The sequence below is a fragment of the Chiloscyllium punctatum genome, chromosome 41 (genome assembly GCF_047496795.1).
Source record: "Chiloscyllium punctatum isolate Juve2018m chromosome 41, sChiPun1.3, whole genome shotgun sequence".
In the NCBI taxonomy this organism is placed as follows: domain Eukaryota; kingdom Metazoa; phylum Chordata; class Chondrichthyes; order Orectolobiformes; family Hemiscylliidae; genus Chiloscyllium; species Chiloscyllium punctatum.
This window is the reverse complement of record NC_092779.1, coordinates 48,900,499-48,916,349: the sequence shown is the minus strand read 5'-3', so window position 1 is coordinate 48,916,349 and position 15,851 is coordinate 48,900,499. Positions and strand designations below refer to the sequence as shown.

At 39.7% G+C, this 15,851-nt stretch overlaps 1 protein-coding gene across 1 annotated transcript in view; it reads left to right on the top strand.

Annotated features, from left to right (window-relative positions):
- nup153 (nucleoporin 153) overlaps positions 1-8,436 on the top strand; it is a 76,798-nt gene extending 68,362 nt beyond the window's left edge. The window contains exons 20-22 of the mRNA XM_072560885.1: positions 443-721; positions 2,330-2,492; positions 7,340-8,436. Coding sequence (XP_072416986.1) covers positions 443-721; positions 2,330-2,492; positions 7,340-7,433 — 536 coding nt within the window. The 3' untranslated portion in view covers positions 7,434-8,436. The remainder of the gene's footprint in view (positions 1-442; positions 722-2,329; positions 2,493-7,339) is intronic.
- Positions 8,437-15,851: the final 7,415 nt, after the last annotated feature.

The following is a 15,851-nucleotide window of genomic DNA, read 5'->3' as shown; positions in this document are numbered from 1 at the left end:
CCCTTAGGTCCCTTTTAAATTTTTCCCTCTCATCCTAAACCTGTGCCATCTAGTCTGGACTCCCCCACCCCAGGAAAAAGGCTTTGTCTATTTACCCTATCCATTGCCCCTCATGATTTTATAAACCTTTTTAAGGTTTAGCCTCAGCCTCAGTCCTTGCCCAAATACATATAAATCCTGTCCCTCAGGATTCCTTCCAACAACTCGTCCACCACCGATATGAGGCTCTGTGGTCTATAGTTCCCTGGCTTTTCCTTACCACCTTTCTTAAATAGTGGCACCACATTTGCCACCCTCTAGTCTTCTGGCACCTCTCAGTTTAATACAGATATTTTAAAAAGTTATTTGAGCTAATATAGAAAAGTAGTTGTAAAAATGTAAATTATGATCAAACTGGTAACTAAGATATTTTAATGGTATTGTTTACCATTTGATCTTTCAGGTGGTTCCTCAAATTCTATCTTTGGGTTTGGATCAAGTTCTACAGCTGCAGCAAATCCTCCAGCTTTTGGTACCACACAGACCCCTGTCCCTCTGTTTGGACAAAGCAGCAGTCAACCACCTGCTGCCTTTGCTTCAGCTGATGCATCTACCTTTGCGTTCTCAACCAGTTGCCAGCAAACTGCCTTTGGTTCACAGTCTACCAGTGGTCAACCATCTCTTTTTGGAGGACAGTTACCCAATCAACCGCCCACATTTGGTTCAACTTCATCTACCTCGAGTAAGTAAATTCATATTTTAGTAAGTTGAACTGTTTTAAATTTGGCATATCTAATTTTTAAATTTATTCTTTCATGCAATGTTGGCATTACTGACAGTGTTTTTTTGCTAGCCCCCTGATGTGCCTTGAACTGAGTGGCTTATTTAGTCATTTCAGAGAGCAGTTATGGGGCTGGTGTTGCATAGAGTGTAGACTAAATAGAACAGTTATCCTGAGCTTGGTGAAATACATTAGGTAATGTGACAGAAGTAGCTTTCATATTTAAAATCTAATACTGTACCTTCTCTAGTTATAAAGCTTCATTGTATGTGTCCAAGAAGAAAAGTTTTAAGCAATTTCCTCTGCACAACATATAAGTTGTTTGTTGTAATAGGGCAATTGCGGCAAAAGTGAAAAGTCTTTGAATTATGAAAATTAATAGATTGCAATTTTATTTCTTTCTCTCCATCTTAATAAGAACTGTGTTGACAAGTGTCTGTACACTGGTTATCTACCTAGTCTGATAGAGTATGGTGTCAGGCCAGATAGTTTTAAAAGCAAAGAAAGTTGAGAATTGATTACACATTACAAATTGTAATACAATTTCCAGCCATTTAGCTTTCCTCTCTACTGAAGACCTGTTAGGATCTGGTATGATTATTGTTTTCTAGCAGTGGTAAACATTTTAAGAAATAAAATTGCAATCTATTAATAGGTCCTTCTTGAGCATGGAGTGGTAAATTTGAAAATAATTGGGAGTTGTCTGACCTATAGGATACATCCAAATTCACTGCAGCCTCATGAGACCTTTGAATGCCAATCCAAAATCTCTGTCAAAACAAAACTGGATTTTAAAGATAAACTTCCAAGTAGAAGATGGAAATGAAAAGGAAAAGGGTTCCAGCAAGTAAGGGCAAGATAACTGAAAGTACAGCTGATGAAGATAGGGCAAAATGAGAGCGTTGCGAAAGTGCTCCAGATTATTGGATTGTATTTTTATAACTATTGCATTGAGAACAACATTAAGTGGATTTGAAAATGAGGGTGGCAGTATTACATTAAATCACCAAAGGGCCAGGGCTGCTTTATATGAGCCAGACCAGAAGTCGTGAATGTTGGACTTAGACTACCAAAAGCATATTGTTAGTAATTTAGGTGCAGTGAAGCTTGCTGAGGGTAAAAGACCAGACAAAAGAATAGTTGGGAGGTTAGGAAAACAAGAGAACTGTTAGAAAAATGTAATCTATGATTGGGATGATGCTAATAGAGGGGCCATGTGAGATAGTATAGTTGTAGGAGTGGTGATATGTCCATGTGTATCAAAGGACTCTTCAGAGGGATACAAAAATATTGGGTATTCCATACGTATGGAGGAACGATGCAAATTAACATGCTGAACTGTAGTAAGATCTTTCGTGAAGACCAGGATAAAGTATAAAAGTGATCTGTTTTTATTGTAGATTACAAAAAAAAGGCTTTCTAAGTTAGATTGCTGATTTGTAAATTATAATGCTTTTCTGACAAGCAGACACCTGTCATTCCCAAGAACATTGCCTATAATTGAAAATCTTTTATTCTATAGTGACATTTGTTTGGAGATGATTTCTAACTTAATCTGTACTCTTGTAGGTAACACTTTCCAGTTTGGAAACAGTGGTCATAGTTTTAATTTCAATGCCACTAATTCATCAAATGACGTTTTTAAATTTGGATCTGCTTCTACGGGAGCAACACAGCAGCCTGGATCCAGTGGTGGCTTCCAGTTCAACCCAGCCCTTGGGTTCGCTGTTGGGTAAGAACCTTCATGTGCATTGCAAGGTTTTCTAAAATAACTGAATGCTTCTCCCTGCTATACTTGATTAGCTAAGAACAGCTGTTAAAAGATTGGAAAGAAAATTTTGTGGAAAGGAAAGAACCATTGAATTGGTAAATTCAGGTGTCTTAGATGCCCTTCAGGAAAAAGAATTAATTTCATCCAAGCTTAAATTTAAAGCTCTAGATTGCACTTCAAAACAGTTGTTCTGTATGCCAATAAATACAGCTGATATATGGCTTGAATTTATTTTTAACATGAAGAATATTCCATGATATATGTTGGGCAAAGGTTGTGGAATATGGCAGTAAGATGGAGGCGTTTCTGTGATCATCAGAAGCATCCTTTGAGTGACTCCATGGAAGTGTTGTCATGAAAGATATTATTAGATTAGTTTAGTGTGGAAACAGGCCCTTTGGCCAAACAAGTCCACACCGACCCTCCGAAGAGGAGCCCACCCAGACCCATTCCCCTACACCCCTTCACCTCACATTACGGGCAATTTAGCATGGCCAGTTCACCTAAGCTGCACATTGTTGGACTGTGGGAGGAAACCGGAGCACCCGGAGGAAACCCACGATGACGCTGGGAGAATGTGCAAACTCCACACAGATAGTTGCCTGAGGCAGGAATTGAACCCAGGTCTCTGGCGCTGTGAGGCAGTAGTGCTAACCACTGTGCCGCCCATATTAGGCAGTGGTTAGCAATTTACATTGGCGTGATGGTTATGAACTAAGTGACTGTGTTTTCATCAAAACAACATGGGACAAATGAGCTTGTGGTGCAGATCAAAATTGGCAGGTATGAAGTGGTGGACATCGTGGCTACAGGGGGATCAGCATTTGGAGCTGAATATTCAAGGATATGTATTATATCAAAAAGATAGGCAGATGGAGTGGGCCTGCCTTATTAGTAAGAAATGAAATTAAATCATTGGTAAGAAATGAAGTAGGGCCAGATGGTATAGAATCTGTGTGGGTAGAATTGAGGAACTGCAAAGGTCGGGAAAAACATTAGTTGGAGTTCTGTACAGGCCTCTAAACAGTAGTCATGAACTGGAGCACAAGATGCACCAAGAGATAGCAAAAATGAATAGGATAGGCAAAGTTACAGTGATCATGGGGGATTTCAATATGCAGGTGAACTGGAAAAATCAGGTTGGTAGTGGATTGCAAGAAAAGGAATTTGTAGAGAGTCTATGACATGGCTTTTTGGAGCAGCTTGCGGTGGAGCCCACTAGGGAACAGGCAGTACTGAATTTAGTGTTGCGCAATGAGGCATACTTGATAAGGGAGCTTAAGGTGAAGGAATCCTTAGGAGGCAATGATCATAATTTGATTAAATTTACTCTGCAATTTGAGAGGGAGAGGTGAGAATCAGAGGTAAGTGTTACAGCTGAATAAAGGCATGACAGAAGAGCTGGGTCAAGTTGACTGGTTAAGGAGCCGAGCAGGAAAGACAGTGGAACAGCATTGGCAGGAGTTTGTGTGTGATTCAGGAGATCCAGCAGAGATTAATCTCAAGGTAAAAGAAGCATGGTACGGGGAGGATGAAGCAACCATGGCTGACGAGGGAAGTCGGGGATAGCTTAAATGAAAAAGAGAAAGCATACAATGTGGCAAAGGCCAGTGAGAAAGTAGATGATTGGAAAGCTTACAAAGACCAATAGAGAGCAACAAAAAAAGAACTAAGGAGGAAGAAGATTAAATATGAGGGTAAGCGAGCCAGTAATATAAAAGAAGACTGTAAGAGTTTCTTTAGCTATATAAAGGGTAGAAGAGGCCAAAATAGACATTGGACTGCTGGAAAATGATGCTGGAGAGATACAAGTGGGGAATAAGGATATGGCTGAGGAACTGAATAATTATTTGGCCTTAGTCTTCATAGTGAAAGACGAGTAATATCCCAAAACTTAGAGAGTGGGAATGCAGAGCCTAGGTATGGTGGCTATCGCCAAGGTGAAGGTTCCAGAAAAATTGGCCTAAAGGTCAATAAATGAGATGGACTAACCCCAGAGTTCTAAGGAAGATAGCAGAGGCATTAGTGGTGATCTTTAAGGAATCGCTAGAGACAGGAAGGGTTCCAGAGGATTGGAAAATTGCTAACGTGACACCCTTGTTTAAAAAGGGAGCAAAGCAAAAGATAGAAAATTACATACTGATTAGTCTAACCTCTGTTGTGGGTAAGATCCTGGAATTCATTCAAGGGGAGGTCATGCCTGACATATCTGCTAGAATTCTTTGAGGAAGTAATGAGCAGATTGGACCAAGAAGAGCCAGTGGATGTTATCTACCTGAACTTTAAAAAGGCTTTTGACAAGGTACCACATAGGAAACTACTGAGTAAGATAAGGGCCTATGGTGTTAAAGGCAAGGTGTGAGCATGGATAGAAGCCTGGATGTTTGGTAGAAAGCAGAGAGTGGGGATAAAAGGGTCTTCTCAGGATGGCAACTGATGACAAGGCTCAGTGTTGGGACCACAAATTTTTGTGTATACGTTAACAATATAGATGAAGGAACTGAGGGCATTCTGGCTAAGTTTGCAGACAATTCAAAGATAAGTAGAGGGACAAGGAGCATTGAGGAGACCATGAGGCTGCAGAAGGATTTAGACAGGTTAGAAGAGTGGGCAAAGAAGTGGTAGATGGAGTACAATGTGGGAAAGTGAGAGCTCATGCACTTTGGTAGGAAGAATAGAGGCATGGACTGTTGTTTAAATGGTGAGAAAATTCAGAAGTCTGATGTGCAAAGAGACTAAGGAGTTCTAGTCCAGGATTCTCTCAAGATAAGCTTGCAGGTTGAATTGGTAATTAGGAAGGTAAATGCAATAATGGCATTTATTTTGAGGCAACTTGAGTATAAAAGCAGGAATGTACTTCTGAGACTCTACAAGGCTCTGGTCAGACCACATTTGGTATATTGTGCACAATTTTGGGTCCCATATCTCAGGAACGATGTACTGGCTCTGGAGTATGTTCAGTTCAGAGAAGGTTCATGAGAATGCCCCAGGAATGAAAAGCTCAACATGTGAGGAACGTTTGAGGACTCTGGCTCCTCAAACCTTGAGTTTAGAGGGACGAGGGTGCATCTAATTGAAACTTACAGAATGCTGAATGGCCTGGACAGAGTAGATAAAGTGAGGACTGCTGATGCTGGAGATTAGTCAAAAAGTGTCCCGCTGGCAGGGACAGCATCTGAGGGATAGGAGAGTTGATGTTTCTTGCATAAGTCCTTCAACAGGGATGTAGGGGGTGTTGTGCCAAGGGGGCTGAAAGATAAATTGCAGTGGGGGGTGGGGAGAGAAGGTAGCTAGGAAGGCGATAGACGGATGCAGGTGGTGGGGGTGGACAGGTGGGAGAAGTTCAAGACGTTGGTGCTCAGTTGGAGGTTGGAGCTGGGATAAGGTGGTGGGAGGGGAGATGAAGGAACTGGTGAAATCAATTATGCTCTATGGTTGGTGGGACCCTAGGTGAAAAATGAGGCTTTTTGCTCCAGGTGTCAGATGGCTAGGATTTGGTGGTGGAAGAGGCCCAGGGCTTCCATGTTCTTAGCAGAGTGAGAGGGTGAGTTGAAGTAGTCGGCCACAGGGCGGTGGGGTTGTTTGGTGTGTCCTGAGATGTTCTCTGAAATGTTCCGCACATTGGCATCTCCTCTACGTTGGGGGGAACAGGGCAACAACTTGCGAAACATGCCAGTCCTGGGCCACCTCCATCGTCAAATCCTCGCCACCCAATGCCTAGAGGAAGAATGCTGCATCTTCTGACTTGATACCCTCCAACCACATGGCAGGAGCATTGATTCCACCAGTTTCCTTATCTCCCTTCCCTCCACCTTGTCCCAGATTCAACTCTTGAACTCAGCACTGCCCTCTGAACTTCTCCACCTGTCCATCTTGCTTCCCACTGAACCGTGCCACCCTCACTCTGATCTATCATCACCACCACTGTCCACCTATCGCCTTCCTACCTACCTTTTTCCCTCCCAGCCCCACTCCCCTGATATTTATCTCTTGGCCCCCTTGCCCCCCCCCCCACAACTGAAGGGCTTATGTGTTCCTGCTGGTCAGATGCTGCTGGACTTACTGTGCTTTTCCAGCGCCCCAGTTTTTTTGCCTCTGGCTAGAGTGGATGTTGGGGAAATTTTTCCATTGGTCAGAAACCAGGACCCGATGGCACCGCCTTAGACCTTTTAGAACTGAGAAGAGGAGAAACATCTTCAGCCAGAGACTGGTGAATCTATGGAATTCATTGCCACAGAAGATTGTGGAGACCAGATCATTGAGTGTATTAAGACTGAGATAGGTTCTTGATTGTCAAGGGTTACGGGGAGAAAGCAGGAGAATGGGGTTGAGAAATGCATCAGCCATGATTGAATGTGGATTAGTGGTGCTGGAAAAGCACAGCAGTTCAGGCGGCATCTGAGGAGCAGTAAAATCGACGTTTCGGGCAAAAGCCCTGCCGCAACGTCGATTTTCCTGCTCTTCGGATGCTGCCTGAACTGTTGTGCTTTTCCAGCATCACTAATCCAGAATCTGGTTTCCCGCATCTGCAGTCATTGTTTTTACCGCCATGATTGAATGGCCTAACTTCAGCTCCTACATCTTATGGATATAGTATTGTTTTAAGGTGGGTAATGGACTATTTTAACGAGTCCACTGTTTCATTGCTCTTGTTTGTATAAAGAATAACTGAAGAAACATCATTTAAATGTGTGACATGGTTAAACTCTGAAATTGAATTAAAAACAAAGATGTTCTTTATACAAGTTGAACTTGTGTTTAATTTGTTTTTATATAATTTAAGTATCTTTTGTTTTTCTTTTGAGCAGGGTTGGCGGCACCAATCCTTTTTCTACGACATCTAGTGGCCGTTCAACTGTTACTGGTCGGAAGATAAAGACTGCAGTTAGGCGCAAGAAGTAGTTGTCACAACTGTTTAAAAACAGCTAATTATTGAAAATGTATTTTCTATAAAGAGCTGGTGCCCTGCATTAATAATTGAATTGTACCTCCTTCTGGGCTTTATCAGATCTACCTAGGACCATTTGAACCTGCATATAATTGGTCGCTGCTTTTAGTTGCCTGGTGATGGGTGGACTGTAGATTTTTTTGTGAGATCCCAGCAGTGTCATTAGTTAAAGACTTGGCATGGTCTGGCTACAAACAACCTGCAAAGTGAATGGCTTTGTATATTGATACCTCTTCATCTGCACCACTAGATATTGTTCATAACCCACTCAATTGTACTGAAAGGTTTGTATAGACTGAAGAGCATCAGTGAGAATAGGGCTGATAATTCTGCAAAGGTTTCATCACAGTATGTGTGAAGTATGTGAATGTGTAGATGTTAAATGGATGGCCTGTTGTGCACCGATGTTTTCTGACTGCAGAATGATTGAAGAATCATACTTCGAGGACTTTAAATGAATTGTTTTCATTTCATAGAACATGTGCTTTTTAAAAATTCTGTTTATGCTTTTTTGACTTATTTCATTTTATTACAAACTATTATGTACATATCTTATGATTTTCAGTCAATTACCATTCTTGGACAAAATCACAAATCTGTGAACTTGAATTATTTTTTGTTATAGCGGTATGTTTTTGGTTCAGTATTGTCTATTAGAAGATTTTATTATGTAAATCTCATTATTCAAAGTTGCCTAATCCATTTAACATCCTTTGTGATTTAAAAAAAAATTGGGAACTCTTTAAAGTTTGCATATTGGCTTTTGTGATCCACTTTTGTTTGGACCAAAACAGTGTTGTACAAAGTATTAACTATATATTTTTATATTTGTTTAAATGGACTATGGTGACTTTGGATAATAAGGAGAACAATTTAATATTAAAGCCATGTTTATTACTGTATGATTAACAAAACCATGGGATAAACGCCATCAATAAAAAAAGAAATATTAAATCATTTGATTTTGTTTAGCGTCTACCTGTATGACTATTTATTGTATTCTTTCAGATCTTCTGAAATGTGTAAATTTACAGCAGTAAAACAAGCCTGACCCTAACAGCATACCCATTTCCCTTTATTTTCTCATGTACCTTATCTAGTTGCCTGTAAAGACATTACACCCCAACCCTATCACCATAACTGTTTTATGTGGCAAGTTCCATTATTATCCAATTTCTGGGTAAAGCCATTGCTCCTGAACTTTCTCCTAGATTTGTTTATGACTGTCTGTCTTATAGTTATGAATGCTTTCAATTTCCCACAAGAACACCCTATTCAAACACATTCAGAATTTTAAAAACCTTCAAGACACTTCTCTCTCCTAAATCTAGCCTGTTTAGTCTTTCCTAATACATATAATCTCCAAGTCTGGTGTGATAGCCATAATTTTTTCTGCACTTTATTTAAATTGTGATTTAGAGAGATATTTTCTTTTTAACACTTTTGAACCACAATAATATGCCAAGATGCTTCATGGCTGAACAAATTATTTAGAATGTAATAACAATTTTGTAAAGAAATAATGCAGCTAATTTGCAGGGTCACAAAATAAGTCACTAGATAAACAGTTGGGCATGTATTTGTCAGGATACTGAAATAGTACTATCACAGGCTCTTGCATATCTTACAAAGAAAAAAAATAGATAATTCAACATTTGACAATTTGCAGATATGCCATGCAATTGCGTCGATTGATAAAAGATCTGTGTTCTTATTTTTAACTACTTTGTGAAGGGGTGAATCAGTTTCCTTGGTCTAATGTATCTCGATACTTTCTGCTGAAGGTTGTGGAGAATGGATTTAAGATGAAGTAGAGTATCCATTAAAGCCAGAATGACAATAATCTATTTAACACAAAAGGTATTGGGGGTGGGGTGAGGACAGGGGGTCATATACAACATTTGGTCTTGTTTTGTCTGTCTATATTTCCATATCCATATTCTGACTTAGAATTCCAGCACTAAATCTAGCTACAACATTTAACGAGAATAAATCTTGTTGGATTAACAACGTGGTTGTGAGTATCTCTTAGAAAGAAACCTAGAATTTGTATTTGAAATGGGTCATTGAACATAACTTTTGAGCCAATCAGTAGCATAAATCTGGACATTATGCCTAGAGATAAAGTGAGAAAGATTTAAATGCTTCAGTTTTTTTCTCCTACTTAATTTCATCACTTAACTGCTCCTTTTAGTTTTTTGGACCTTGCTGATGCAACCTCTTAGAACTAAGAACTTAGCCCAAGCTGACAAAAAGCAATGGAAAATATCTCCCTCGCAGTATATAAACACTTTCTCAAATGCAATATTTGAGAAGATTTGTAAGTGAGCTGGTAGATTTCTCAGACATTTTGTCACCATGTTAGGTAATATCAGTGAGCCTCTGAAGGGCTGGTGTTACGTCCTGCTTTCTATTTGTGTCTTGGTCTGTTGTGATGGGTGCTATCACTTCCAGTTCTTTTTCTGAGACGTTGGTAAATGGGGTCCAAATTAGTTTGAATGCCAGCCATTGAGGAATTCCCGAGTGTCTTTTTTTAGCCTGTCCTAGAATGGACATATTGTCCCAGTCAAACTGGTGTCCCTCTTTGTGTGCAAGGGTACTATTGATAGTTAGTCATATCTTTTGTGGCTCATTTTCTGCCCGTCTGTCTGATGTAATGTTTGTCGCAGTCCTTGCAGGGTATTTTGTCTATGACGTTCGTTCTGCTGGTTATTGATACAGGGTCCTTTAGATTCATCAGCAGCTGTTTGTGTGTAGGCAGGTTTGTAGGCTACCATGATGCTAAGGGACCGGAGTAGTCTGGTTGTCATCTCAGATGTCCTTAATGTATGGTAGTGTGGCAAGAGTGTCTGGGTTGGTTGTTATCTTGTTTAGGTTTGTTGTTTAAGAATTGGCAGACTGTACTTAAATACGTTGTGTAGGTCTTTTCCTTTGGCTTCTCGTAGTTCCTGGATGCTGCAGTGTGTTGTGGTTTGTTTAAATAATATCCTGATGCAGCTTCATTTGTGGGTGTTGGGATGAGATGACAGCCAAACTATTCTTGCCCCTTAACACCATGGTAACCTACAAACCGACCAACACACAAACAGCTATTGATAAATTTGTAGGACCCTGTACCAACAACCAGCAGAATGAATGCCAAAAAACAAAATATCCTGCGAGGACTGCAACAAACATTACATTGGGCAGATGAGCAGGAAACTAGCCACAAGGCTACATGAGCACCAACTAGCCACCAAAAGACATGACCAACTATCACTACTACCCTTACACACAGAGGGACGCCAGTTCAACTGGGACAATACATCCATCCAAGGACAGGCTAAACAAAGACACTCAGAAATTCCTTGATGCCTGGCATTCAAACCAGAACTCCATCAACCATAAAGTCGATTTGGACCGTATTTACCAACCTCTCAGAAAAGGGACTGGAAGTGATAGCACCCAGCACAACAGATGAAAACACAAATAGAAAGCAGGATAGAACACCAGCATTTCAGAGGCTCACTGATGTTACCTAATAATGGTGATGAAATGTCTGAGAAATCTACCAGCTCAGTGAGCCATCTTGCAACCAGAACTTCTCATTTATTCCTGCTGTTTGAAAATCCCAGTTTTTATGTTGAGTATTAGTAAATCCAGAAATAGTTTTCTCAACAAATTAATTGCAGGGGGCCTTAACATTTTCCACCTGGACTGTCAGATTGAAAATCTAGGAGAAAGGTGAGGACTGCAGATAGAGTAGTGTGGAAAAGCACAGCATATCAGGCAGCATCCAAGGAGCAGGTGAGTCGACATTTCGGGTAAAAGCCCTTCATCAGGAATAAAAGTCTAGATGCCTGTGAATCAAACAGGCAACTGATGTTAGAAAACTCAAACTTTAGGATCTGTTAGCAGTTAAACTTGTTGAATCTGAAAGTGAACCTGAAATTCTAAGTCAATCTGGCACACAACTTCAATAAAGAAATTAGCAAATCATAGCATAGTAGTCTATTTGCTTCCATCAACGCTGCACAGACCTTTTCAAAAGGGTTAGTCCCACTCCCTGGCACTATCTCAAATACTTATCCAACTTATTTTAAACTAATATTCACTCTGCTGCCACCACACTATTAGTGTTCTTAATAAAGCTCCATTGCTGCTTGTTCTTTTGCCTCATGGACTTGGCCCTTTTATGTTTGCAGCCTTCTACATATCTGTATTCCTGCAGTCTGGGGATCCTGGCTTGAGTTTTAATTAAAATAGCTGTTAAAATTGACACTGAAATCCTTTCAATTTCTATCTATGGAGACCAGAAATGGACAGACCAATCTAGGTTTGAGATTAAGTTTCTAACCTGCTATCACTCTTAGGGGAAAATTTTAACCTTCAAGGATAACTATGTTTGGAAGACTTTTTTAGTGAGTCAAAGTAACTGAGTTTCAACTACTTTTAAAAAGACATTGCTAACTTGTTCAATCTCATAAAATACTGTAGAGAAATTTGAAGTCCAAGTTGCCCTCAAGATTGATATATGAAGTTTGAACAAAACTAAATACATCTCTGGTTAAGTTCTACAGGAGTGGAAACTATAGTACCTTTTTTTCAAATCAGGAGATTGAACTTAAAAAAAACTTGCCATGTTAAAACTCCGAAATAATGACATAGCTTTTAAGTTTTAAATTTGATAAGTATAGTTAAAGAAGAGGCAAGTTATCTCCGTTCCATAAACTCCAGTAGAAGAAACCTCCTCTTATACTACAGTTAGATTTTGATATAAGTTGCTGCATCCTATCAAGTCACTATTAGTCCCATAAGGAAATATTAATTTTCCACAAATTTTGCAAAAGCACTTCAGAAGCATCTTTCCCTCCAAGTGGCTGGATCTCCAGGAAACAAACTGAAGAGCAATCTGTCTGGTGAGACAGCTTCTGGTGCACAAACAGCAGTACCCACAGTACATGACCATCTAAGTTTTTTAATTATGTTACTAACCCTTATTTGTAATGGTGCTTTGAGGGAACTTTTCAATCAGTTTACTCAAATTCTTTATGCCATAATTCCCAAATTGCTCACTTCACATTCTTTTCATTGTAATAAATGTGCCCAATGATTATTAGTGTTCCAGTCAGTTAAAAGTTTCCATATCTACTGTCAAAATCACACTAACTTTTCAGAGTAGTTTTAAGGCTAGAGTACAATCCTCCATCTCACTAATCAAACATGGATACAGAACTGGTGGAGGAAGGTTGTTTTTCAGACCGGAGGCCTGTGACCAATGGAGTGCCACAAGGATCTGTGCTGGGTCCACTACTTTTCATCATTTATATAAATGATTTGGATGTGAGCATAAGAGGTATAGGTAGTAAGTTTGCTGATGACACCAAAATTGGAGGTGTAGTGGACAGCAAAGAAGGTTACCTCAGATTAAAACAGAATCTTGATCAGATAGGCCAAAGAAGTGACAGATGGAGTTTAATTTAGACAAATGTGAGGTGCTGCATTTTGGGAAAGCAAATCTTACCCTTAAAGTGTATAAGTCCTGGTAAGGTCCTAGGGAGTGTAGTTGAGCAAAGAGACCTTGACATGCAGGTTCATAGCTCCTTGAAAGTCAAGTTGCAGATAGATAGGATAGTGAAGGAGGTCTTTGGTATGCTTTCCTTTATTGGTCAGAGTATTGAGTACAGGACATTGGTTAAGTTACTGTTGGAATATTGCATGCAATTCTGCTGTCCTTCCTCTCAGAAAGATGTTGTGAAACTTGAAAGAGTAAATCTTTTGTGAACAAGAATGTTGCCAGGGTTGGAGGATTTGAGCTATAGGGAGAGGTTGAATAGGCTAGAACTGTTTTCCCTGGAGCATCAGAGGCTGAGGGGTGACCTCAGAAGTTTATAAAATCATGAGGGGCATGATTAGTATAAATAGACAAGGTCTTTTCCCTTGGTTGAGGGACTCCAGAACAAGAGGGCATAGGTTTAGGGTGAGAGGGGAAAGCTCTAAAAAATACACCTTTTTTCACAGAGGGTGGTACATGTATGGAATGAGCTGCCAGAGAAAGTGGTGGTAGCTAGGTACAATTGCAACATTTAAAAGGCATCTGGATAATTAGAGGAATAGGGGCTGGAAGGTGGGATTAGAAGGTCTGTTTCCTTGCTGTACATCTCTATGATTCTAAATGCTGCTTGCACTCTAATTTTGATGCAAGTTAATATGAATTGCGAACCATCTTGCTTTCCAGCAGCCCAGAGAAGCAGCCAACAGGGGGGAAAGCAGTCCCAAAGCAGCAGCCAGTGCAGGGAAGCAGTCCTGGAACTTACCTTGGAGTAGTTGAGAGCCGGTACAGAGCGGACTATAGGCTTGGAGCAGAGTGGGGACAGTTGTTAGCCTGCTGTCTGATGTGGGTGGTCAGATCACATAGGAAAACCTCTGCACTGAGCTGTTTATTTGTAATTTTTTTTAAAATCTGGCTGTAATGTCAATTGTTTAACTATAGCTTATTTCTAAGTTAGTCTTTAAGCATTCTAAAATAATGCAAGTACTTTTATTTCTCTTTTGTATCTGAGACTTGTACCTAAGCTGGTGCCATAAGATGCAACATTTCAAAAGTTTTTAAAATACTCTACACTTCTCTACTGGAGTATACGTGACAATAAAGGATATTCCATTCTATTCAAAATAACATTAACAGAAGTAGACTGTTTAGCCTCTCCAACGTCCTACGCCATTCAATATGCACATGGCTGACTGATAACCAAAGTTATTGCAGGGTGTGGGGAAAAGCAGGTATGCAGAGTTAGGGTAAGAAAAATGTATCAGGCTTAACACTGACAAATGATTAGACGTGAACTGCTGTTAACTGATGACAGTTTGAAACTTTAACCATACCATAAGTCTTTCCTAATTTCATTCCTCAAAGGGTCAAACTCAATTGTTTTAGCCAAAAACTCTTGTCTAAGCCTTTCCAATCAATGGAAATACCCTAATAATAAACTTCAATTGAACTATCCTCTGAACTGTAAATTCCAGGTAATGCAAGATGCTTTTATATAATTACTCTGATAATTTAACCCTTGGGAGTTTAGGTAGCACTGTAGCAATACTTCAAAGACTAATATGTTCTTCACAAGGTATAACTACTCACTCAATCTCCACAAAATAATTTATGGGTGGGTTACGCTTCGGCGGGGCGGTGTGGACTTGTTGGGCCGAAGGGCCTGTTTCCACACTGTAAGTAATCTAATCTAATCTAATTCAGCACTTAACAATATTCGATTCTACCATTAAAAATGGGCCAGCATAAAAGACAAATTTTATTTTATGTCTTTGGCAAACTGAGAATAGTTTCACAAATGTTGGATGGTAAATTAAGATTGATAAACTAAGTGCAATACTTAAATTACTGTTACATTTAAGTGAATTGCATATGTAGTTCCAGATTGCACTTTTATAAACAACCACTTTGAAATTGCAGCCTCAAAACTTTTAATGACATTTGTAAACATTTTTGCTATTTTGATAGCAGGATTAAGCTGTTCACTTTGTGCTCTACTGAAATGAAGAAATCTCACATTAATAAACAGTGAAGTGCCATCAACATTATGTTGGCTGTGTTCATATAGAATTGTACACCAAGGGTCAACATACAGCTCATTGTCCCTATTGTGCCAGGATGAAAAAATTATCCACATAAACATTAGTTTTTTTTTTAAGAGACCCAATCAGCAATCATAATCAATGATTTCATTGTGTGCCAACTAGGTTAAAGTCAACAAAGAACGGGTACAAATTGAATTTACTATCCTTCTCTTTCAAATATGTCAGTGGTTTCTCTATGGTATTTCAGATGGACTTAATTGAACCTGAACTCTTGCTTTAGATCTAGTCTTTTTAGTCCACTTTTGGAATACTGCATTCAATTCTGGGCTCCCTGCTAGAGGAAAGGTGTTGTTAAAATTTAAAGAGTGGAGAAAACATTTACAAGGATGTTGCTGGGGTGGAGGGTTTGAACTATAGGGAGAGACTGAATAGGCTGGGGCTATTTTCCCAGGAATCTCAAAGGTTGAGAAGTGAACCTATAGAAATTTATAGCATCATGAGGGACATGGATAGGGTGAATAGCCAAGGATTTTCTTTTTCTCCCTGGGCAAGGGAGTCCAAAACTAGAGGGCATAGGCTTAAGTTGAGAGGGGAAAGACATAAAAAGGACCTAGCGGACCTTTTTCACACAGAGGGTCATGCATGTATGGAGTGAGCTGCCAGAGGTACAATTACATTTAACAGGCATTTGAATGGAGACATGCACAGGAGGGGTTTAAAGGGACTGTTGTGTCGATTTTTTAAAAAAAAATAAAGTCAACCTCAAATTTTCCTGCAACACTGACTACATTGTGGCA